General features: G+C 38.4%; 2 protein-coding genes across 4 annotated transcripts in view; both read left to right on the top strand.

Annotated features, from left to right (window-relative positions):
• The first annotated feature begins 713 nt into the window (after positions 1-713).
• Positions 714-13,516, top strand: KGD4 (alpha-ketoglutarate dehydrogenase subunit 4). Its single transcript, XM_024756217.1, has 4 exons — positions 714-841; positions 10,199-10,262; positions 11,463-11,650; positions 12,525-13,516. Exons 1-4 carry the CDS (start codon positions 800-802, stop codon positions 12,540-12,542), a joined length of 312 nt encoding a protein of 103 aa, XP_024611985.1. The 5' UTR covers positions 714-799; the 3' UTR covers positions 12,543-13,516.
• A 3,261-nt stretch (positions 13,517-16,777) lies between these two features.
• The window catches only part of CDK7 (cyclin dependent kinase 7), a 30,120-nt gene continuing 21,449 nt past the window's right edge, over positions 16,778-25,448 (top strand). Inside the window, exons 1-5 of one of the 3 annotated variants that reach the window (XM_024756211.1) lie at positions 16,778-16,964; positions 17,323-17,382; positions 23,071-23,104; positions 24,013-24,080; positions 24,820-24,888. In XM_024756211.1, the coding sequence (XP_024611979.1) occupies positions 16,899-16,964; positions 17,323-17,382; positions 23,071-23,104; positions 24,013-24,080; positions 24,820-24,888 (297 nt within the window). In that variant the 5' untranslated portion in view covers positions 16,778-16,898. Of the gene's footprint in view, positions 16,965-17,322; positions 17,383-23,070; positions 23,105-24,012; positions 24,081-24,819; positions 24,889-25,448 lie in introns of those variants that run through there. The other 2 variants (XM_024756212.1, XM_024756213.1) reach the window with 2 other exon arrangements.

Below are 25,448 nucleotides of genomic sequence, written 5' to 3'. Positions count from 1 at the left end.
CTCTAAATATTTACAAGTGTAAGGCTGCATTACCTACAAAGTTAAATGGCTGCAACATATTGTGTATTAAAAATTTTTTAACATTGTAAACATTAATATTTACCATAGAATTTAATATAACGTGGTGGAATGACATGGATGGCTCATGTTTCAAAAAGAAAAACTTGAACTTCTGAGTTTTCTCAAACTCCAAGTAGGCAGTAGTTTAATATCAGGACTAATGGTAGAGAAAGGAATCAGAATACCAAATCGAGAAATGTTAATAAGCAACAGGAATTAATACAACATTGTAAAACAACTACACTTCAATAAAAAAAAATAATAAGCAACGGAGTATGAGGTGGCCTTGTATAGACCCGGAACTGACCGCTCTTTCTGAGCTGGCTTCTTACTCCTAAACTTTTAACAAGATTGTTCGTTTTAGGAAGCCACAAGAATTTATATTACTTATTTGGTTTCAGATTAAATTTTGGACTACACTGAGACTGGAAACTGCCTATCTGGAGAAGAAATGGTCCCAGATCACTCATAAGCCGGTGAACAAAATAAATACAATACCACAAACCTTCGTCTGCAAAACGAAGCAATGGGAAACACCTGGGTCAGTTCCCAGGCAGGAAGAGAGGAGGGGCGGTGTCAGGCACAAGTGGGTGGGGCTAGCTCCGCAGTGGAGGAGGGTCTCTCCCGAGCGCCCGCTCCTCCTCCGTGACGTCACAGGTAGAGCCCGCCCCCAGCCGCCCAGGACTCCTGTTATAGCCGCTGCTCGCCAGGGCCCCGGAAGCTGCCCCTCTCGGGGGTCATGATGGGCAGCAAGATGGCGTCTGCCAGCAGGGTCGTTCAGGTAAGGAGACTCGGTTGCCTTTCCGCGCCGTAGGCAGTAGGGATGGTGCTGACTGTAGCACCGGCGCTGGGGAGAGGCGGTGGTGGAGCCTGCGCGGTGACCACGGCCCTGCATAGGGCCAGCAGCGGCTTCCCGGGGTGTATGTAAGAATTGGACCTTGAGCTCGTTGGGTCGGGCAGTGAGCCGGGGACCGCAGCTGAGGGTTCGAACCAGGCCGCGGGAGTGCATCTCAGCAGGTAGGCACATAGCTGTTCCGAAGTCCCTGGACTGCCCTCCACCTGGACCTCGTTAGCCTGTTAGGAGTCTGCAGGCTTGGCTGTCCTGGCAATATCCTGGCCAATCAGCGACCAGTATTGTCTGTGTTGCCGCGGATCAGCCAATCGGAAGGAAGGCGGTAGCGGTGAGTGAAAGGAAGCGAACCCTGCTTCTGACCTGGTGTCCCTTCAAGGTCTTGGGAATGGCCAGAGAATTGGCCCCGCGGGCTGCGTCCTCGCCGGAGGCGGGTTCTCCCCCACCAACCAGCGTCTGGTTACAGGCTGGATGGGGGAGAATGGAAAAAATACATATTTAAGTTTATCTGTAATATATGTCTTAGTGTTGGTTTCCTAAGCTTTTTTCCCCTGAATTTAGATTGGCGCTAGAGGAACTTTATTGTTAATCCACACATCAGTTACTAACTCCTGACAGCTTTTGTTTTTGCTTCTCCAGCTGTGATCTCTAGCTTAAATAGGAGAGGTAAAATTGGTATATAATGGGCCACAATCTCCACTTTTGTGGTTGCTTTACACGAGTTTTTTTCAACTCTTAAAGTATATTATTGTACAATTACCTTTTAACTTTGACACGAGAAGTGCATTTCCCTTTGTACATCTCTTAAAAGACCTTTTCTTAAAGTTATTTCGCTCTGAAAGAGAATCCTAGATCCCAGTCTTTGCTCCCATTGCAACGAATGATCCTCACTTATTCATTCAACGGGTAGTTATTGAGCGTTAAAGGTGCTGTGAGGACAGGAAAACATCCGACAAAGGACTGGTATCCATAATAGATAATTATATATATCCATAATATATAGCCCAGTTTTTAAAATGGGTAAGAAAAACTTGATACTGCACAAAACAAGATATTCAAATGAGCACTAAGCCAGTGAAAAGATACTCAACATCATTATTTGCCACGAAAATGCAAATTAAAACCAGGAAGTACTACCACACCCACCAAAATTATTAAAAAGACTGACAATACCAAGTAGTGATGAGAACATGAAGCACCTGAAACTCTCATGCAATGCTAGTGGGAATATAAAATGGTACAGTCACTTCGAAAAACTTTTGTGGGCCTCTAATACTAGTTAAACATACCTACCCTATGTCCAAGCAGTTTTTCTCATAGGTTTATATCCCAGAGAAATGAGTGCATATACCTATTTAAAAAACTATATAAAAATGTTCAAAAAAATGTTCATAGTTGCTTTATTAATAATAACCCCTAAACCAGAAATTATCCAAATGTCCATTAGCAAGATAAGGTGTGGTAGATTTGTTAAAATGGAACAGTACACAGCAATAATAAAGAACTTACTATTGATATATGCAACAACAATAAAAAAGATGCTGTGAGATATACAGTAAGAAATGGTCTGTCTCCTTTTAACAAAGCTGCAAAGACTTGTATTCAGGTTCATAATACAAAGCAGTATGTGCTGACATTATGTAATAATTACATGTTAACATTAGCAAAATGTATTGAATACTTTTGTGCCAGGCCTATACTCATTGCTGAGACTGCAGTGCCAACAAGACAATACATGGTGCCTCCACAGAGCTTAGAACATGGCTGTTGATTGGTGTCTTGAAGAAAGAGTAGTATTTCAGCAGGCTGGCACAAACTGATAGGAATTCACAAAGCATAGTGTCACCATTAAGTAGAGGGATTTGGCTGGACCACAGGGTATTCAAAAGTAATTTTAGGAGAGTAATTTATAAGTGTTCATTAAATGCCTGCTAAATGCCAAGCAGGGGCTTCCCTGGTGGTGCAGTGGCTAAGAATCCACCTGCCAGTGCAGGGGACACAGGTTCAAGCCCTGGTCCAGGGAGATTCCACATGCTGCAGAGCAACTAAGCCTGTGCGCCACAACTACTGAGCCTGCTGTCTACAGCCCCTGAGCCACAACTACTGAGCCCATGTGCCACAGCTACTGAAGCCTGTGTGCCTAGAGCCCGTGCTCTGCAACAAGAGAAGCCACCACAATGAGGAGCCCACGCACCACAACGAAGAGTAGCCTCCACTCAGCACAACTAGAGAAAGCCCGCATGCAACAACGAAGACCCAATGCAGCCCAAAATAAATACATAAATAAATTTATTTAAAAATAATAATAATAAAATAAATGCCAAGCAGTATATATTTGATATGTTTGGGATGATGCAGTAGTAGAAAGGAGATAATCATTCAGGAAATCGTTTGGCTGCATGAGACACAGGGGAAGAAGATAAGTGGTTGGATTAATTCAGGGTTTGAGCTCTACAGGTGAGGTGAAAATAAACCTCCAGCAAGGCAGTTGAGAGTGCTAAGAGGTTTTTGAATGGACTGTAGGTTCTAGGCTAGATGAGAAAGGAAGTAAAGTCAGGATGGAACCAATTGACTGGGAGAAAAGGGAACGATAAAGGAAATGAAGGGCTTGCTGGAACTGATGGTGGGAAATAACAGAGAAGAGAGTTGTAAGTTAAAAGGTTGTAGTTGAGTTTAGATTTTAGATTAAGATTTTAGGGATGGTACAGTTCTGAACTCAGTAAACAATTAAGAGTAAAAGAAAAGAACCTTTCAGGAATGGATGCTAAACTGGAAAGAATATAAAGGTCAATAGGCAACTTGGAAGTTTTGCTAAAGGAAATAGTGGAGGAAAGGAGAAAAATGATTTTTTTTAAAAAGTCACAGATAATGATTGAGGCCTAGGCAGGTCCCAACCTGTCTGCAGTTTGGGGTTGCTATCTGCCTTATAAAGCAAAGTAGAGGGTTTGTCTTCTGGGAAGACAAGAGTTGTCTTCTCCTCTAAAAAAGCCTCTTACATAGTTGGCTTTGGCATCTTCCACGAACAGGAGGGCAGGGATTGAGGCCTCATGAGGCTCGGTTTTCAGTTGAGGTAGAGAGAGGAGATGGTGATTATAACCAGAAAGTCCAGAGTGGAGTGTTACCTCCAGAACTAGTCACTGTTAACTCTGCCTGGGCTTCATGAATCATAGAAGTGGATTCCTTAATAGAATAATAGTTTCTAAAAGAAATCACTGATAATGAAAAAAGGTGAAAGGGTTTCAGAGAAAATCATAGAGACAATAAAGACAAGACGATGCAACTTTTGTATAAGTAGTCTATGAAAAAGTGAAAGTAGATGGAGTCTCAAAACCTATAATTTAATAAAACTTTCCTGATATAAAAGAAAACTTAGGGCTTCCCTGGTGGCGCAGTGGTTGAGAGTCCGCCTGCCGATTCAAGGGACACGGGTTCGTGCCCCGGTCCGGGAAGATCCCACATGCCGCGGAGTGGCTGGGCCCGTGAGCCATGGTCGCTGAGCCTGCGCATCCGGAGTCTGTGCTCCACAACGGGAGAGGCCACAACAGCGAGAGGCCCACGTACAGCTGCAAAAAAAAAAAAAAAAAAAAAGAAAACTTAAAGTTATACCTTGTATATTTGATCCAGTATGTTTGATTAATGAGTATATTCTAGTAAAATCATTAAATTTTAAAGAAAAATTATTTGGTGATCCAAGCGACAAGACCAAGCACTTAAAAGAGAATGGAAGTTATCAGAGTTTTCAACAATAATACTTCATTAAGGAAAACATGTGGATAACATATTTAAGGTAGTTAAAGAAAATGTGAACCAAAGCTTTATCTAGCTACATTGACCTTCAAGTGTAAAGGCCACAAACTCTTCTAAACCTTTAATAACTCAGGGAATATTGTTCCCTGAAGCTCTTCTTACAGCTCTCACAGAGAATGAGCTTCAGACAACTAAGAAATACTTATTTGTACTTGTGGCTGTTTTAATATAGGAACTGGTAAGCACTGAATGTATTTAACTATAGAACTAAGACTAAATAATGCAGATAAGGGAGAAAGACTTGTTGGTAATATTATTTTTTTGACAGTATAGATCTAATAAAACTTTTAAAATGGAGGGAGTAAGGGAAAGAGTATATAGAAGGTAGAATAAACTTGCTAATTGCCTCTGGTTATTAAATGGTAGTAAAAGATGGGGAGGGAAGGCAGAGAAGAGATTACCATCAACTACTTTCATTCTTTCTCATAATAGTGAACCAATAGATAGTATCTCAGAAACGGGCAACTAAGAGTATTATCTAAAGGTAGCAACATAACATAAACATTATACAAAAGTACAAATCTTTCCAAATACCAAAAAACAAAACAACAAACCCCACAAATGAAAGCAAAGAAAAAGATCATATGACAAAGGACTTTATATTTAAATAATCATATAATGATATGACAGAAAATACACCAAACTTGTGAGTTGTATCTATAAATTTAAATGGTGTAACTGCCCTTTTAAAAGTATTCTCAGATTGGCCAACAAATGAATATTCAATGCTATGCTATATATGAGGCACAGCTAAAACTAAGAGACTTAGAAAGGTAGAAATAACAGGATAGTCAACTGATCTTTGACAAAGAAGCAAAGGCGATACAATAGAGAAAAGATAGTCTTTTCAATAAATGTTGCTGGAACAACTAGACATCCACTTGCAAAACATGAATCTAGACACAGACGTTATACCTTTCACAAAAATTAACTCAGAATGGATCATAGGCCTATATGTAAAGTGGAAAACTATAAAACTTCTAGAAGATAACAGAGAAGAAAACTTAGATGATCTTGGGTTTGGCAGTGACTTTTTAAATACACCAAATGCACAATCCATGAAAGAAATAATCGATAAACTGGATGTCATTAAAATTAAAAATTTCTGGTCTGCAAAAGACACTGTGAAGAGAATGAGAAGACAAGCCACAGATTGGGAGAAAATATTTGCAAAAAGAATATCTAATAAAGGATGTTATTCAAGATATATAAAGAACTCTTAAAAGTTCCCTGGTGGCACAGTGGTTAAGAATCTGCCTGCCAATGCAGGGGACACAGGTTCGAGCCCTGGTCTGGGAAGATCCCACATGCCATGGAGGAGCTAAGCCCATGCACCACAGCTACTGAGCCTGGGCTCTAGAGCCCACGATCCACAACTACTGAAGCTCATACGCCCTAGAGCACGTGCTCTGCAACAAGAGAAGCCACTGCAATGATGAGTCCATGCTCACCTGCAACTAGAGGAAGCCCGCGCACAGCAACGAAGGCCCAGTGCAGCCAAAAATAACAAATAAATTTATGTTTAAAAAAATGGGGCTTCCCTGGTGGCGCAGTGGTTGAGAGTCCGCCTGCCGATGCAGGGGACATGGGTTCGTGCCCCAGGCCGGGAAGATCCCACATGCCGCAGAGCGGCTGGGCCCATGAGCCATGGCCGCTGAGCCTGTGTGTCCAGAGCCTGTGCTCTGCAATGGGAGAGGCCGCAATAGTGAGAGACCCGCGTACCAGAAAAAAAAAAAAATGAAAGAAAAAAAAAAGTCAACAATGAAAACAGCCTGACTAAAAAATGGGCAAAAGAGCTGAACAAACACCTCATCAAAGAAGATATACAGATGACAATGATATGAAACGATGTTCAACATCATAGTCATTAGGGAATTAATTGCAAATTAAAACGACAGTAAGACACCTCTATATACCTATTAGAATGGCTGAAACCCAGAATACTGACACCACCAAATGCTGACAAGGAGGTGGCGCAACGGGAACTCTCATTCACTGCTGTTGAGAATGCAAAGTGCCACAGCCACTTCGGGAGGCAGTTTGGCAGTTTCTTACACAACTAAACATACTTTTACCATATGGTTGAACAATCGCACTTCTACCCAAATGAATTGAAAACTTACGTCCGAACAAAAACCTGCACATGGATGTTTATAGCAGCTTCATTTATAATTGCCAAAACTTGGAAACAACCAAGATGTCTTTCAGTAGGTGAATGGATAAATAAACTGTGGTACATCCAGACAATGTAATATTATTCAACCCAAATTATATTATTGTAATATTATATTATTATATAATTATATATTTGTATATTATACAAATATAATTTATAATGTTATTTCAAAAAGAAATAAGCTACCAAGCCAGGAAAAATCATGGAAGAAACATACATGCATGTTACTAAATGAAAGAAGCCAATCTGAAAAGGCTACATGCTGTATGATTCCATCTGCATGACATTCTGGAAAAGGCAAAACTGTGGAGACAGTAAACAGATCAGTGGTTGCCAGAGACTGGGGAATGAAGGGATGAGTAGGCAGAACACAGATGATGCTATAATAGTGAATATGTCATTGTACATTTGTCAAAACCCATAGAATGTACAACACCAAGAATGAACTCTAATGTAAAACTTTGGGTGATAATGACGTGTTAATATAGTTTCATCATTTGTAACAGATAGAATACTCTGGTGGGAGATGTCCATAGTGAGAAAGACTGGGGGGTGGGGTGAGTGGGGGTGTGCCCAGTGGTATATGAGAACTGGAAGAAGATTGGAAACGACTCAAATTAACAACCCAAATTAACAGGGGGCTGGTTGAATAAACTCATGGCATTTATCCTGACTTCCTACTGATTCCCTCAGATTCCAGTCTTAACACTACAGTATTCTTCCTTGCCTTCCCTCATCCCATATTTGTATGTTCTTTCTCTCACAGGGAAACCCCTGCGTTCCACAAACATCAATATGCTCATTTGCTTAGTCCTACAATATATACAAAATGTATAGCTATATCTATACAACCAACCTACTAAGTAAAAAGTTCAAGATTTCTTTGTATTTCTTTTTGTCTTCAGACTGAAGGTATATAGTCCAAGCACTATGAAAGTTATTTGGATTAGCTCCTTTTTATTCCTTAGTTATAAGCTGGTCAACTAATTGACAGACTTATTTGTTTCTCTTTGTATTTACATTTAGAGTTTAAAAAAGACAATTTTGAGACAGGAAAATTTGAGCATAGCTAAATAATAGATGATATTAAAGAATTATTTTTGTTAAGTGTGGGAAAAGTATTGGGACTATGGTTTAACCAAATCCTTTTCTGTTAGTGATACATGTAGATGGTATTAACAGATGAGATGAGATGACTGGGATTTGTTTAATGGGGGAAGGGTTGATGAAATAAGATTGATTACTGTTGAAATTGTGTGATGTGTTTATCAGGGTTTATTATACTACTCTGTCTACTTTTATGTATTTTTAAAATTTTCTCTTAAAAAGGGGGGATACCAAGCTGTGGGAATTTAATCTATATGGGCATATTACCTTTTTTTTTTTTTTTTTCCCGGCACGTGGGCCTCTCACTGTTGTGGCCTCTCCCGCTGCGGAGCACAGGCTCTGGACGCGCAGGCCCAGCGGCTATGGCCCACAGGCCCAGCCGCTCCGCGGCATGTGGGATCCTCCCGGACCAGGGCACGAACCCGCGTCCCCTGCATCGGCAGGCAGACTCCCAACCACTGCGCCACCAGGGAAGCCCAACCATATTTTTAAGTGTACAAAAGCAATGTTGAAATGGATTCTTTCTCTCTTGTGTATGTACATTTGTTTAAGTGTGTGTATACATACTCACATACCTATACAGTTAACCCTTACCTACAAATGGTCTATTCACTCATTTGTCAGATGTTTGCTGAGCATTTACTACGTACTGGCTACTGCTGCAGAAGTACTTAATTTTCCATCTCTGCCTTTCCAGGAGCTTTGCTCTCCTGTAATCATTGGCTCATTTACTGTCCTCTACACAATATTCTTAAGATGTTCAGGTTGCTGTGGAAACACAGGAGGAGTTTTAAAATCAGATTTAGGAATCGGGAATCTTCTTAGAAAGGAGTGACAGTTGAGCTGTTTTCAAAGATAAGCAGTCAGATGAAAGTGGAGGCATGGAAGCGGGGTGGGACCTGGGAGAGATTCGTGGCAGAGCACACAAGCTGTAGATTGAATGGGGATGGAAATGGTATGAGGAGTTAGGGAAATGAAAAGTACTTCAGAATACCTGGAGTGAAAGGTACAGTGGTGGGGAATGAGGCTAGAGAGGTAGGGAGAGACCTGATCATGATGGGCCTGTGTGTGCCAAATGCGAGTTTGAAGTTTATCCTTGAAAAGTTTAGGACTATAGGAAGGAAAGAACACTCTTTCAAGAAGCCTGGCTATGAAAAGAAACAGGTACTACATGGAGTGAGAAGGTTTGTTTTTTAACACGAAAGATGTGAACATGCTTTAATGCTTAGGGAGACAACTGTCTTCCAGCATTTTCTCACAGCAGCAGAATTATGGTGGTTAGTTTTCAGACCCATCCCTACAAGCCTATTTGCTTCTGTACTCATATAAAATGTGTAATGTGTAGTACATATATACAAATATATTGCAGATAAACACACACCTGTCTCACTAGTTACACAGCAACTTACAGATTACGTTAGTAAAAAATAGTGCTCTGTTTATTAGAGTCTCAGCATTTTATATATATTCAGAAGATTTCATACTGAAAGTTCTGCTTAAGCTCCTCTGTAGCATTAACTGGAATTTTAGGGATAAAACATTAATACTCTTCAAATATCTTATTAAAAACAGTGTTCTAAATACATGCATTTCTATGGGTATAGGAAAAAGGCTGAAGTCAAGGGCTATCAAATGTTTAAATCTATTTTATGTGGGTTTTGGCTTATAGATGGTGTTTTCTTCTTTGTGCTTTTCTGTGTTTTTTCCAAATTTTTTACACAGAACATGGGTTACTTTTGTAGTCAGAAAAAGTATTTTTTTGATTACCTAATTTTCAATATGCTTTTTATCCTATTCTATCTAAAGCACTAGGTGTTAACATAGTAGAGAAACAACACTCAATACAAGTCAGGAAACTTCCAATTCTTACCAGTCATCAGGGTGATTTAGAAATCATGCAACATAAAATCCTTATCACCTTATAGGGTTGTTTTGAGGTCAGTAGGCAGTACAGTAAAATATCTTGTGATGTATAAAGTACAAAGTTCTTATGAACATCAGATAATAGTTCATAGACTAGCTATCCTTGTTGGGAAAGAGTAAAATTTAAAATAAAATTTAAAGTTGCTGTCAGGTACTAAGTTATTTTATTTTAACAAAGGCATCTGCTTGTGAGGTTCATTAGATGATTTCTTATGTAGTAAATGAGGTTATTTTAGTGCTTCATTTCTTTTTCATGCATTTTATTTTTCCTTTAGGTAGTCAAGCCACATACTCCATTAATAAGGTTCCCTGACAGAAGAGACAATCCTAAACCCAATGGTAAGCTGTAGTTTATTTATACTAAAAAGATATGTACATGCAGATTTATACATGAATATTCTATTATACACAATATTTCTCATTTTAGAATCCGGTAGACAATGGTAGCTTAGATCACAATGGTATGTTAGGTTGCATTAACTAACTTTCTATTATCTCCTTGTAAAAAAGTAGTAACTTGACAGTAGATATTTCTGAATTTTTAATGATACTGTGTTTATATATGGGAATTTTTGTTCCACCATCTGTCCTTCAGAAGAATGTCCCATGCTTATATTTGCAGAGATTATGATGAATAACCACCATTCCTATATTTCTCTCCCAGCTAACCTTTTCTTTCATTCACCGATTTATCTGTTCATTGAGGCAGTAAATATTTCTTGGATTGCCTTAGAACTTAACAATCATTGCCTATTACAGTAACTGAAGATTCTGAACAAGTTCTGTTTTTCTCTTACTGCTCTGTCAGCTGTCTTTAATTATAAGATACTTGACCTTTAATTCAGGGAGAATTTTAACAAATTTTGTATGGATATTTTTAACTTATTGTAACTCTTGAAAAATTAAGATATAGGTGACAAACAAGTATGGAGAAAACAAATCTCATCTGCATTTACCAACTTTCTTATTCTCCATTGTATGGTATTACCTGTAATCTCTACCATATGACAAAATTTAAGTAATGTAAGTTATCCATACGGGTTGAACTCCACTACCTAGAAATTTCATTATTTTATGAACTTACTCTTCAATTTAGTGATTCATTCACTTAAAACTACCTCATTTGCTTTAAAAAGAACTTTATGAAACTATATATAGCTACCCAACGAAGTTACTCTATAATACTTATCTCTTGGATTGTAATACTTATCATTTTAAGAATAACTTGAGGGCTTCCCTGGTGGCGCAGTGGTTGGGAGTCCGCCTGCGGATGCGGGGGATGCGGGTTCCTGCCCCGGTCCGGGAATATCCCACATGCCGCGGAGCGGCTGGGCCTGTGAGCCATGGCCGCTGAGCCTGCGCATCCGGAGCCTGTGCTCCGCAACAGGAGAGACCACAACAGTGAGAGGCCCGCGTACCGCAAAAAAAAAAAAAAAAAAAAAAAAAAGAATAACTTGATTATTTAATGATAGATAATTCAAAATAGTATTTTAAGACACTGAACAATTCCTCTATTTTTTTTTTTTTTTTTAATTTCAGTGTCAGAAGTTCTGAGATCAGCAGGACTACCGTCTCACTCTTCTTCAATTTCACAGCATTCTAAGGGAAGTAAATCGCCAGACTGGCTGATGCATCCGGGTCCACCAGACACTGCAGAGTTAATAAAAACTTTACCTCAGAAGTACAGAAGGAAACTTGTATCTCAAGAAGAAATTGAATTTATCCAAGTACGTTGTTGCTCTTTATCCCAATACTGTGGAAAACACCTCAACGTTATTGGCTTTGGAGTTTCATATTGCTGATTTCCATGTTCTTCCCATTGTCTTGTCAAGGTGTGTCCATAGCTAAGACAGGGATGGTCATGTAGGCCTGGACTATGAGAAATAAACGATGTTCGAGCCCTCAGTAAATGTGCATGAAGGAATATATGTGTAGAAGTATAGTATGGTAAATAGCAAAATATATATACCCCATGGAAAAAAGCTCTTTAGGGTCCTCGTTAATTTTTTTTTAATTAATTTACTTTTCGCTGCGTTGGGTCTTCGTTGCTGTGCATGGGCTTTCTCTAGTTGCGGCAAGCGGGGGCTACTCTTTGTTGCAGTGCATGGGCTTCTCATTGCGGTGGCTTCTCTTGTTGCGGAGCACGGGCTCTAGTCGCGCAGGCTTCAGTAGTTGTGGCACATGGACTCTGTAGTTGTGGCTTGCGGGCTCTAGAGCACAGGCTGGGCAGTCGTGGTGCATGGGCTTAGTTGCTTTGCGGCATGTGTGATCTTCCCGGACCAGGGCTCGAACCTGTGTTCCCTGCATCGGCAGGCAGATTCTTAACCACTGCGCCTCCAGGGAAGCCCCCTCATTGATTTTTTAGAGTGTAAAGGACCAAGAAATTTGAGGACCATTGATCTACGTCAACCTTGAGTCCTCTTCAGATCTGAAATTCTTTATAACATTGATAGGAGTGCCCCAAAGCTATGAAAAATCTGAAATTGTTTTTAAAACCTAAAGATCACTTGATTAAAATGTTTCAAATTTGTATAGTGGCCATGAAAACATTTCTTTGTAAATGAAACAACTATTCTTATTGCTTTATTACTTCCTTTTCAGCGTGGAGGTCCAGAATAATCACTGACAATGTGGCTGCTGTTTGTTTAATCAGACAAAGAAGAGTCTTTACAATGAAGGACTTCCAGAATGACAAATGAGAAATTGTACATTAAACAACTTTAATAAAATTTCTGTAAAAAAAAAAAAGAAGTATAGAAAATTTAGGACACTTGTATCTCCTAATTTATGTATCTTGGTCAGCTTCTCCACAAGCTTACCTGATTGTTTATATACTTTATACTTATTAAAGTATACATTTTTAAATGTTAGCCTATTAATTTACTCAGATAATCAAATTATCAAGCATTACAGTGTTGAACTGTTAAAAGTACACAATGTCTAGTGAACAATCATAGGTTTACCATAATTTCACTTCTCTTTCAGTTTCTGTTTAAACATGGAAAGAATATATCCGGCAGAATTGCAGCTTTCTGGAAGTAATTTTCCTGGAATTGGATAAGGATCAGTGAAATAATGACTCCATTATTTGTTCTTAATTCTCTCAGTGTTTTTGCATTCACAAAGTTACTGGAGAATAACTGGCTCAATAAGCATATCATACTCTAAATAATAAAAATACAGCCATGGTAAAACAGATGCCTTTGTGATATTAAGACTAGGGAGTTAACACAAAAGATTATGTAACCTGTGTTCAGAAAAAAGTCAGAGTATCAAATGGAAAATAAGAGATCAAAATGAATATAGCATAGGAATAACATTTGACCAGAAATTTTAAGTTACTATGTTTTTAGGGGTGTTAAGAAAGTCTTGTTCTTTGGTTTATTTTACTGTTTTGATTGTGATCATGTGTAGAAATCCTGACAATCATAAACTTTCTCAAACTTCATTGTCCAAAAGCCTCATAAAATCAACCTATTCACCTTATTAAGGCAATTTATAGAATTTTAATAGGCTCTTCCTGTGCCAAGGGTATGTATGATTGTGAAAGTAAAGCCTCACAAAGTGAAATAAATTCTCTTCTATACCTTTAATGATTTCTAGAATATGCGTTAAAGAAGTCATCCCTAATAGTAAGGGTAACTCATGAGTAATAGACACAGTAGAATTGTTGAGTACGTTTTTGTATTTGCCCAGTTGTGTATGGATTAATCTTTATACTTTTTTTCTTTTTTACTATTTCAGAGTTGATCTGCTTTTCGTGTAAATTCTGTATTGTGGCCTAGTATAAATGTTGCCCAACTTGAATGTGAAATAGGAGTTTTGTGCTAGCAATGAGCTATTCTGGTAACTTATGAGAAATACATGACTCATGATTTCTTTTTTATTATTTCAAAAATATACTTGGAAAAATTTCTTAAAAACTAGCACTATTCTTTTTTTTCTCCTTAGCTTTCTCATTTCAGTAAAAGGAAGCCCAAGGCAATTTTTTTGCTCTCAGAGTAGGTGCAGGAAATGAAGAGTGGCTTGAGTAATGCCGTGGGCCAGCAGTTAGAAACCCCAATACTGGTACCGTCTGAGGACCACCTTTACTACAGCTGCTGCCATGAAAGTTCCAATGAAAAAATATATCACTTTTACAGAATATATGACTAGAGGTATGGCAAAAGGATGTTCGTGGGAATTGCTGTCATAGGATGAGCTCCCAAGGAGGATGGTGTCATAGAAAGAATTTGGGCTTGACTTAGAGTAAATAGCCTGTGTTTTCATTTAGGAGTTAAACAGTTAAGTATCTGTAACCGTTAGCAAATCGCTCAGTTTGTCCAACTTGCAGTTTTTTCTCCAGTACTATACAATGTGATAGGCAGGATCAAATTAGTGTATTGTCTACTACATTGTAACAAATCACCCCCAAATTTAGTGGCTGAAAACAACACTCACTTAATAGCTCATGGTTTCTCTGGGTCAGGAATTCTGGGGCAGCTTGGCAGGGCAGTTCTGCTCAGTGTTTCTCATGAGGTTGCAATCAATGCCACCTGGGGCTGCAGTTATCTGAAGGTTTCACTAGGGCTGGACCATCCATCTCCAAGATAGCTCACTCACATAGCTGGCAGGTTGATGCTGGCTGTTGGCAGGAGGCCTCAGTTCCCCTCCACCTAGGCTTCTCCACAGGGCTGCCTGAATGAATTCATGACATGATGGCTGAATTCCTCCAGAGCAAATAATCCAAGTGTACAGGCAGAAGCAGCAATACCTCTTTATGATCTAGACTCAAGTTATACACATTCATTTCTGCAATACTCTGTTAGTCACACAGAACAGCCTGTTTCATTGTGTGAGTAAACTACACAAGTGCATTAATACCAGAAGGCAAGAATCATTAGGGCTATCTTGGAAGCTGGCTACTACTGGTGTGTGAAAGCGCTTTCTTAACTGTAAAATGCTATACAGATGCTGAATGGTATTTTATATTTATACAGTGCCCTAATGAACCCAGAATATCACTTAAACATTGCCTTTGTTACCCTATTTAAAATGTCCCAATATAGGAATTTACTTGTCAGCAGCATGGTATAATGTGATTATCAATTCATATGCCATGGCACACTTGGGAACCTCAAGCCTCAAATTTAGCTCACTATTTAGCTTGTTTCTACTACAAGTGAGGTTAGATTACTGTTAACAGTGATGTCTTTTAGAAGGAACGATTACCTAAGTCACGTGACACCATATATCACTAGGTATGACTTGCCACAATTCAGAGATATAAGTGGTATAGATGGTATGTTTTCTGCAACGTAGGAGAATTTTGCTTAATGAATATATCAGTGCTCAATAAAGACCCAAGTAGTGACAAAGAGCTGGAATGTGACCAATAATAGTTATGTGATGGCTAACATAAACTGCACACTGTCAGACAGTATCCTAAGGGTTTCTGACGTGTGCAGTCATTTAAGCCTTACAGCAACCCAGTGAGTAGGTCCTATTACAGAAGAAACTAGCAACAGAAAGGTTAAATAATTTGCCCAAATCATAAACCTAGTAAATGAATAGTGGTGGGGCCAGTGTTCATATGCAGGTATCCTAGATCCAGAGTAAGGACTCAGCCTTTACACTGTATTACCTTGAGTAAGTTAGGAGTTTTTGTATTCTGCTGCCTTCTTCAACCTAACTCTGAAAATCAGGATTCTCAACTCTTAGAAGCATCAAATGCTCCAGCTCAAAACCTTAGAATTATCCTTTTCTTCCCCCACAACCCATGTCCAGTCTGTCAGCAAGTCGTATTGGCTAGAAGCCAAACTGGTACCCTCAATACAACCATCTGGATTCCTGCAAATTCTTTAACTGGCCTTCTTGGTTTTCCTTGCCCCTCTAAGTTTACAGTGTAATCTCTCACAACAGTCAAAGGGCGAGTTTTAAAACATTAAGTCCGATATCACTTGTCTGCTTAAAACTCTGCAGTGGCTTTTCAGTAATGTCTTTCTGGTAACACCCTATTTAAAATCACAAACCCTACTATCTATCCCCTTTCCCAGTTTTATTATCTCTGTAGCACTTATCACTATGTATCATAGCGTATTTTAATTATCTCCTCCCATTGGAAGGCACTGATATTTGTTTTTCCCCTGCTGATTTCTCAGAGTCTGCAACAGAGCCTGGCATATAGTAAGCATTCAATATATATTCGTTGAATAAATGAATTGATTTGTATGAAAACATGAGAATCAAAGTTGGGTACTGATCACAGTTAACCATTGAGCGCTATGTCTAAACTTTGTGCAAGTTTCATTTAATCCTCGCAACCACCTATGATGTAGTCTACAAGTTCCACCTTACAGGGTAGAAAACTGATGGCCAGAAGCCTATTCCACAGCACAAAATTGTTCAGTTGACTTGGAACTTCTTTGCCTAGACGTGCTTCTTCATAAAGGACTAAGAATGCCTCTTGATCAGCCCTTAAGAACTGGGCACTCGCTTAAGTAACCTGAAATTGTCGGCTTAGGCGTCCACAGTAACCATGGTGACAGGACACCCTTGAGCAAAAACTAGAGAGCGAGATCAGAGACAAGGCCGAGCCTTCCGCACTCATACACACCTATTAAATCCTGAACACAGAGCATCGTATCAGAGCGCTGATCCGTCTTCGGTAGTGAAGAAAGTGTCTATGTTAAAACGGTAACAGGGTGACACAGCCACCACCGAGAGCACCCCGCTTCCGGTACAATCTGCGGTCACGTGGTAGGGCGGGGTGCGACGCAGAAGAGCCCTCCAGCCCTACCTCTTTCCGCTCCCTTAGGGCGGGCTCTGGCCGGACCTACTTAACAGCATCCCCGCCCACCCCGGAAGTTGGGGCGGAGTTAATGAGGCATCGGCGCTCAGTGGGCGGAAGTGGCTGTGGGAGGCTTTAAGGTGCTTTAAATTTTCGCTGTCTTGGGAGCTCTGCCGTTTCAGTTGGAGTCGAGCTCTGCGTGACAGATGGCTGTGGACGTGAAGTCGCGAGCAAAGCGTTATGAAAAACTGGACTTCCTCGGCGAGGGACAGGTGAGATTCTCGGGCGGGGCTCGGAGGGCCCTGAGCGGGGAACGCCGGACCGCCTCACACCATCGCGGGTTTTCTCGTGGAAGCCCGCGGACAGGCCACGCTACTCGTTCTGCTTGCGGGAGGCTGCCCAGACCCCTCCTGCGGCCCCTCTGTCCACCCTGGACATGAGACCTTGAGCGGCCTTCTCCGAAGAATAGACTGGAACGAGACGTGGACGGCCCCACCACGTTTCAAGCCGCCGCGAGTTTTTTCCAAGAACCCTGGGTTCCTTGCTTCCCCGAATCTAATAAAGTAAAAAAGCAAACACAAACCAAAAATACTCTCACCAACTTAACTTTATTCCTCTTCTTCTCTCTAGTTTGCCACGGTTTACAAGGCCAGAGACAAGAACACCAACCAAATTGTCGCCATTAAGAAAGTGAGTTGCAGTTTGTTTTTCCTTGAGTCTCCTTGAAGATGTGTGTGTATATGGGAGCCGGTGTCTGGCCGTTTTACTTCTCTGGACCGTTTTCTGCTAGTGAGGAGTTACTTAGGTCATTTTCAAAGAAAAGGATTTCTTAGTGTCTTGTGTTACAACGTGGAACTCGGGTTGAACTTGTGTTTTGTTGCATTCATTGAAATTGAAATGAAGAGGAAGCTGTGTCTTATGTTTGTTCTATAAACGCAGACGTTGGAAAAGGGGACAAATACTGCTCGTCTCTTGGGTCCTCAGAACACCTGACCTTTCCAGGTCCCTATTTCTGCCTCACCTGCATCCACTTTGTATATCTGTATTTCCTGAGTACAGGTTTACCATGAAAGGCTTTCGCCAGCATTAATGACATTGCTGCGGTGCGGGTTTTTTTTTTAATGGTTTCAGTAGCTTTTTTACTCGCATTCATTCAAGAAACTTCGGTCATATTTAGTTAACTCTCTATATACCAAGCACTTTCACCCTCATTTTTTCATTTAATCCTCATAAGAGCCCATGTAGTAGGTAGCGTATCTCTATTTTACACTTGAGGTGGCTGAAGCTAAGAGAGATTAGGTGACTCATCAAGATGTCACAGATAGTAATTGCTAGAGCCAGGTTTTAGATCCAGGTGTCCTGCTCCCAGGTTGATTGCCTTTTCCCATACTACGGAAATCAATAACCTTCTCAAGAGAAGCTGGTTTCTTCACACCTCAGGCCTGTTGGTGGCTTAGGTGACCACCTTCCTTATTATTCCTGTTGCTGCTTTGAATCTTTCTCCTTGAAAATCCCTAATTCCTTTGAAGCATATCCCTCTCATACTCTTAACACCTGCTTCCCACTCTTCCTTTCCACAATCATTCCTGCCATTGTTACCTTTTTTACTTTTTCTGACGTGTCTCATCTCCTTTTCCAGTTTATGTTCTATAAACCAATGCCATAGCTAATCCCTTGTGAAACCCTTAACTTTGTTAATTCTTTCTAAAGTTATTTTTCTGATTCTACCCCTGGTTCACTTTATTCTAGCCATACTGACCTTGCTGTCCCTTGAATACATTAAATTCATCCCAGTCCCGGTATCATTGCATTTGCTGCTGTGCCTTCTGGTTAGTATATTTTTACTCTAAAACCTGAGTAATCATGTAATCAGGAATCATGACTGATTCCTTATCATTTAGATCTCAGTCAAATATCTCCTGTATATACACGCCTTTGCTGGTCATTCTAGCTAAAACAGGTGTGCCTCCCTTCTTACCTGGTGTTCTTTGCATATTTCTCTATTATTATTTCATAGCGTTTATCAAAATCTAAAGTCTTTTACCTATGAGTTTATTTTCTGTTTACTACCACTTGAATTATATTTAGGACTGTGTCTGGTACATTTGCAGACACTCATTAAAAATGTATTGACTTGACTGATATAGTCTCTTCAAATTGGTATAATCTCATTGAATTCTGTGGTTTTCTGAAAATCCTAGTGGGTTTTCTTGTTTGCTTACTTTTATCATAAACTAGGATTTAGAATTCATCCTATTTCTCAGTGATAGACTTGTACCCCTTGAAAGTGACTCATAATGGAATATTCTTTTACATTTAATTTTTATTTCAAACAGTACATCTTTGTGGTTTTATGGAATATAACCGTTATATAAATGAATATATAACCTTTGAAAATTGTGAATCGTTATGTTATACATATGAAACTTATATAATAGTATACATAAACTGTACCTCAAAAAAATAAAGCAGAAATATTTCTCCTTGTACTAAACCAGTTATTTCTCAAAATATTTTTTAAAAAAAAGTCAGTTACTAGACCAAGCATGCCTGTCTCCTCTACCGCTGGTTTTCACTCCTTGGAGCAATCACTTTCAGCTCCAAAACTGTTTTCTCTGCTATTTACATCCATTTCTTTAGATAGTATGCTTATCATTATTTCTTGAGTGCTCTCTTTCCCTAGTTTTAGACATTTTCTATACTTCCTACTGTAAACATTGGAGATGTGGTGCTTGTGCACCTTCCTTTCCCAACACTCAATTTCTACTCCCACTCATTTACTGACATGTTTAATTTTACAAAAAAAGGGATAGTAAGCTATGTATTCTGTATTCTTTTGCCTATTGTATTTTGGACTTTTAAGACATCATTAATCTACCTTATCCTTTTTAAACAATTATATTGAATTTATGTTTCCCAATTTATTTAACCAGTCCCCTATGGTAGCCTTTTGGAGCCTTTTTCATTTTTCAGTATTTGTTTTATGTATCTCAACAATATATAGTGTTGCATACTTCTAAACTCTTTCTCTCCCTACACACACACACACACACACACACACACACACACACACACAGGCACGTGCGCACGCAATATTCTTCTGCAGCTTGTTTTTCTGAATCAGTATTATTTCTGGAATCTTCCAGATGGATACATGTGGATCTGGCTTATTCATGCTCATCAGTGATTAGATTCTCTTATGTGGCTACACTAAAATTGGTCTATCCAAACTCTTGTTGATAAACATTTAAGCTGGTTTTTTTTAAATGTTTTACTTTTATACAGTCCTTCTACAGACATTCTTATACGTATGTGAGTTTCTCTAGAGAATATATCTTTAGTTGAAACCAATTATGAATTGTTGCTGCATAGAGAATACGCAGCAATGTCACCATATGTTGTCAAATTGCTCTCCAAAATGGTGGGATCAGTTTAACCTCCCACCACATTCTCACCATCTTTGTATTGTCAGACTTTGTAACAGTTGCCAATTAGGTGGATCGAAAATGGTATATGGTTGTTTTTTCAATTAATACTTCTCTGATTAGTGAGGTTGATCATCTTTTCCTAGATTTATTGGCTTTTTAGACTTTTTCTGTTAGGTTGCCTACATTTTTTTCTTTCCTGTTGATTTGGTGGGGAATTTTTTATATATTCTGGATACTGATCCTTTATCAGAAATTTGCACTGGAGATACCCTCGTTGCTGTAAACAATAAATTACCGATCTGTAATAAGAATAGAAGAGTACTATTCAAGCCAAACTGAGGATTATAGCCCAGAAGACAGTCTGTCAGATAGCTCTGAGGAACTGTTCTGAAGAAGTATGGTTTTCAGCATAATTTATATCTTGTCAGAACAGAAAACATCAAGCATGACAGGGGTACATTCCTTCAAAGTTTCAAAAAAAGAAAAAAAAAGATCAGCCGAAGACAGGTCACCGAGTACACAGTGAGTCAGTATGGCCATGGCTCCCGGGAAGGGAGCCTTATCATCAAAGGAGTACTACTACTGAAGTCCCTGGAAGGGAGGCATTTATCCCTATCTTCAAAATGGACATTCTTTACTTCGGGGACAATGCACCCTTTTTTTTTCAATGGTTAAAAGCAGATGTACAATGTGTGTTTGATAGACCACAAAACAGGCTGTTCTAGTTAGCAAAAAGTTTGTTAAATCATGTATAAGCCAGAATGACTTCTCCATACTTCAGTATGTAAAAATTTTTTCCATCATCATCTCCCAGTCTTTGGCTGGACTTTTAGTTGATTTATGGTATGTTTTGAGGCACAGATATTTAAAATTTTAATCTGGTTAAATTTGTCCATGTTTTTCCTTTATTGGTTCCCTTTTTTGTGTGCTTCCTTACCTCCAGGTTATAAAGAATTCTACTATATTTTCGTCTAAAAATTTTAAAGTATTACTTTTCACATTTAGGTCTTCATTCCATTTGGAATTAAATTTCCTTTGTTGTGTAGTATGGGGATCCAGTATTTTTTCCCCAGCTCTCTCAACACTATTGATAGTATGTCATTTTCCTGGTGAGTTGTAATGCCAAGTTCCAGTTTCTACTTGCATCTGTTTCTGGGCACACTATTCTTTTTTACTGGTTGACTTTTTTCCCCCCCATCCCTGCTCCAATACAATAAGCCTATAATTACTATTGCCTTATAAAGTCTTGAAGTCTGGTAAGTCCCACATAGCTATTTTTCTTCAAAATTATCTTGGCTTACTCTGTGGGTCAGTTGAGAAATTTGAAACAGATCAGGAGAATTTGAATATGAACTAGTTATTATATGCTACTCTGGCATTATTATTAATTTTGTTAGGTATGAGAATGGCATTATAGTTATGTAAGAAAATGTCCACATTTTAGAGGTGCCTACTTAAATATATAGGGATGAAATAACATGAAGTCTGGGACTTGAAAAAGTGTATATTGTAGCCAACAAAAAGGGGAGGATGAATGAATGAAGTAAGTATGGCAAAATATTGGTAATTATTGAATCTGGGTGATGAAGTAGATGGCTTCATGAAACTAGTCTATTTTTTATTATGTTTAGAAAATATAATAATGTTTTAAATGATCTGTTCTTAGCTCTTTACTTTTCCATATAAAGTTTAGAATCCATTTGTCAATGTCCTTGAAAAATGCTCTTGTACTTTACATTTAGTTCCATTAAAGAGAATTGACATATTTGACGTATTTATGATAGAGTCTTCCTATCCATGAACATGCTATCTATATTTATTTTGATCTCATTTCTTAAGCATATTTTAAGAGTGCTTTATAGTGTTCATGGAAAGCTTCATACATCTCTTGTTGGCATTATTCCTAAGTGCTTTATATTTTTTGGTGCTACAATAAATAGCCTACCTTTAAATTAAAAGTTCTATTTGTATTATATAGGTGGGGGATATTTTTTAAAGTAGAATAGTTGATTTTCTGGAGTAGGATTTTTTTTTTTGTATTCTTGGTTACATTGCCATTGTATAAAGTAGTTAGCTCTTGTTCTTTAACCTGGTACTTGGTTTTGTGTAAGACTGAACCTGTTAATGCAGTTTGATGTGCTTATTCACAGTAACAACAGTTTAACCATTTTCTATATCCGTCGCAATTTGTAATTTTTCTTTTTGGAAAATGTGGTCCCTGGGAGCATATTGTTGGACACATTAAGCATCTTATTTTATGTGTTACGCATTTCCTCCAAAGTGGTCTAACTTGAAGTGCTCCTTCTGTTTATTAGCCTCTATGCGTTTAATTATTTGTTCCTCATTTAATCTAACAAAGATGTGTAATTCAAAACTTAAGGGGAAAGGAATGATAGGTACTTGATCCTTTCTTATGTTGTTAATTTTGCCTTTCTGATTCATGATTCCCACTCTCTTCTTGCCTACTAATACTAGCTACATATGAGTTGCTACATATTTTTGCTATAAGTTTTTTTTTTAAGAATTTTTAAAAATTTTAATTAATTTATTTTTGGCAGCTTTGGGTCTTTGTTGCTGCGCGGGGGGCTTTCTCTAGTTGTGGCAAGCGGGGGCTACTCTTTGTTGTGGTACGTGGGCTTCTCATTGCGGTGGCTTCTCTTGTCGCGGAGCACGGGCTCTAGGTGTGCGGGCTTCAGTAGTTGTGGCACTCGGGCTCAGTAGTTGTGGTTCGCAGGCTCTAGAGCGCAGGCTCAATAGTTCTGGCACACGGGCTTAGTTGCTTCACGGCATGTGGGATCTTCCTGAAACAGGGCTCAAACCCATGTACCCTACATTGGCAGGTGGATTCTTAAGCACTGCGCCACCAGCAAAGTCCTTGAAGTGTTTATATATATGCATTGGTCTAAATAATTTAACATATTTCTAACGTGTTTGTTTTTTCCTCTGCCAGATCAAACTTGGACATAGATCAGAAGCTAAAGATGGTGAGTAACTTATTTCATGTAATCTGACAGAACAGGAAAGGTTCTTATTCTCAGTGAGGAAGAGAACAAAGTATTAATTAAAGTTAACAGTGGTTCTGGATAGAGTTATTGCAGGGTCCCAGAAGAGTAAAGATAGACTCAGGATAGAGATAGGATATTTGTGATTTTCACCATTTGGGTGTTCAGAAGAATATTCAAGTCACCTAAGTAGATGGAAGACAGCAAGGTTATTAGTGACTTGTCTTGCTGTCTTCGTTACTGCTTTTGGTGTTGTTACAAGCCATTGTTTCTTCTTCTTCTGAGCTTCTGATTACTTTGAAAATTCAGGATTCATGGAAGTATACAAAGCTTACTATAGAATAAATGTATGGAGGGGAAAGATTTTTTTTACCCCTTCTTCCAAAGCCTTATTTGCTAGAGTGCTAAGTCCTATTTAGTCATCAAGAAATAGTTCCTGTGTAAAGGATCCATCATCTCTGTAATAACTAGTACCAGATTTTATTTTAAATGTTGAGTTCCATCCTTCACATTGGGCAAAATGGTATCTAATCACTAGTTTGCTGTTAGCTTAAAGAATCTGCCACTGATATTCATAAGGCAAGAGAAGGGAGCCATTAACTTCTCACCTGTATGCTACACACTTGTGTACATGTTGTTCCAGCAGTCTTCAGATCTGATATCTCACAGATAAAGTGAATACTTTTTTCACCATTTATCATAGTCTGTGCTAAGCTATTTTAAAAATAAAGCAATATAAAATGGAAACATATGTCATAAAAATTGTTATTTTTTTCCTGAGGAATAGTCATCGCTATTTCATCAGACTGACCTTTCCCAAAAAATACGTTTACAAGAAGGTTTGAGATTTCAGAATTATTTTTCACTTTTTTCTTTGCCTTTTTATGTAGGTATAAATAGAACAGCTTTAAGAGAGATAAAATTATTACAGGAGCTAAGTCATCCAAATATAATTGGTGTGAGTATGATCTAAGTTGTTTCTGGGATTTGGGACCCTGCCTTTCCTGAATGTGGTAGATGTTGATTGAAGGCTCAGCAAAATAAGTTGTTCTAGATGAGCCTTGCAAAAAGGCTGAAATTTATTTCCTATCCTAGTTGTTCTTGTAGGCAGTGTCTTAAAAACTATACAACTGATGAAATAAATTAAATATTGGCGTACAGGCTGATTTTCTCAGAGATCATTTTGAAGCCTAGAGAGCTCTAGCATATGTAAGACCTTTAGCAAGTTCCCTTGAACTCTGTGCCATAGTCCCTACCTCATAGCGTTGTTATGAGACTGAATACACGTAAAGTACCTGGGATAGTGCCTGGCATAGAGAACACGCTCATTCAATGAATGATAGCTGCTGATGCTATTTGTAGGATGTTCTTAAGTACCAAGTTTGGGAATTTTTCTAAATTGGAGACTTAAATGAGGTTTTCATTAATTCATATCTTTATTATAACTCCAAAATTTGGAGGGAGAGGTTAAGTATTTAGTGATTTTGTTTTTAATAGTAAGGTTTAGTATCCTGTGCTTCAAAGTACTAATTCCTAGCCAAAAAAAAGATAAATATTAAATTTAATAAAATTATTTAAACTTCACAGAGAATTATCAACAATCCAAATGCTTGTTTAAGTTTTTAAAAATTACTTTAATACTGTCAAGTGTTTAATAGAGAATCACATGTTGATTTTTTAAAAATTTTGCTTTGCAGCTCCTTGATGCTTTTGGACATAAATCTAATATTAGCCTTGTCTTTGATTTTATGGAAACTGACCTAGAGGTAAGATTAAAATTCCTGGAGGAATTTTTTTTCTCTATTTATCAAAAGAGAATCTAAATGTTTATTTTCTACCTTTGAAGATACTGGCAGTCAAAAGAATGCTTAATTTTGTTGAAATCTAGATGTGTTCTCAAGTCAAAGATCTTCTGAATCATTTAGCCATATTTCCAGGGTTAAATACAAGAGTTGGATTTCAATAGCATTGTGTCTACCAAGTTCCCAATACCTTATTGACATTCCTTTTTCGAAAAATGAGTGTTTGGGTTCGGAGGATTTGGAACTTCTTTGTGATATTATCACAGAATATCCTTTTGAAAGCCAGGTTTCTTTTTGAGAAAAATAAAATTTTATACTTTTCATTAATATTAATTGAATCTCAGTAATGGACATTCCAAGGATGTGGAACAAGTGGAATTCTCATACACTGCTGATGAGAATGCAAAGTGATGCAGCCACTTTGGAAAACAGTTAGGCAGTTTCTTATACAATTAAATATACACTTAAGGTACAATCTAGTAAATACTGCCTCTACGTATTTATTTATCCAAGAGAAACAAAAA

The sequence above is a fragment of the Neophocaena asiaeorientalis genome, unplaced genomic scaffold (assembly GCF_003031525.2).
Source record: "Neophocaena asiaeorientalis asiaeorientalis breed wild unplaced genomic scaffold, Neophocaena_asiaeorientalis_V1.1 scaffold376, whole genome shotgun sequence".
In the NCBI taxonomy this organism is placed as follows: Eukaryota; Metazoa; Chordata; class Mammalia; order Artiodactyla; family Phocoenidae; genus Neophocaena; species Neophocaena asiaeorientalis.
Note: the sequence above shows the minus strand (reverse complement) of the source record. Positions and strands in the feature narration are given on the sequence as shown.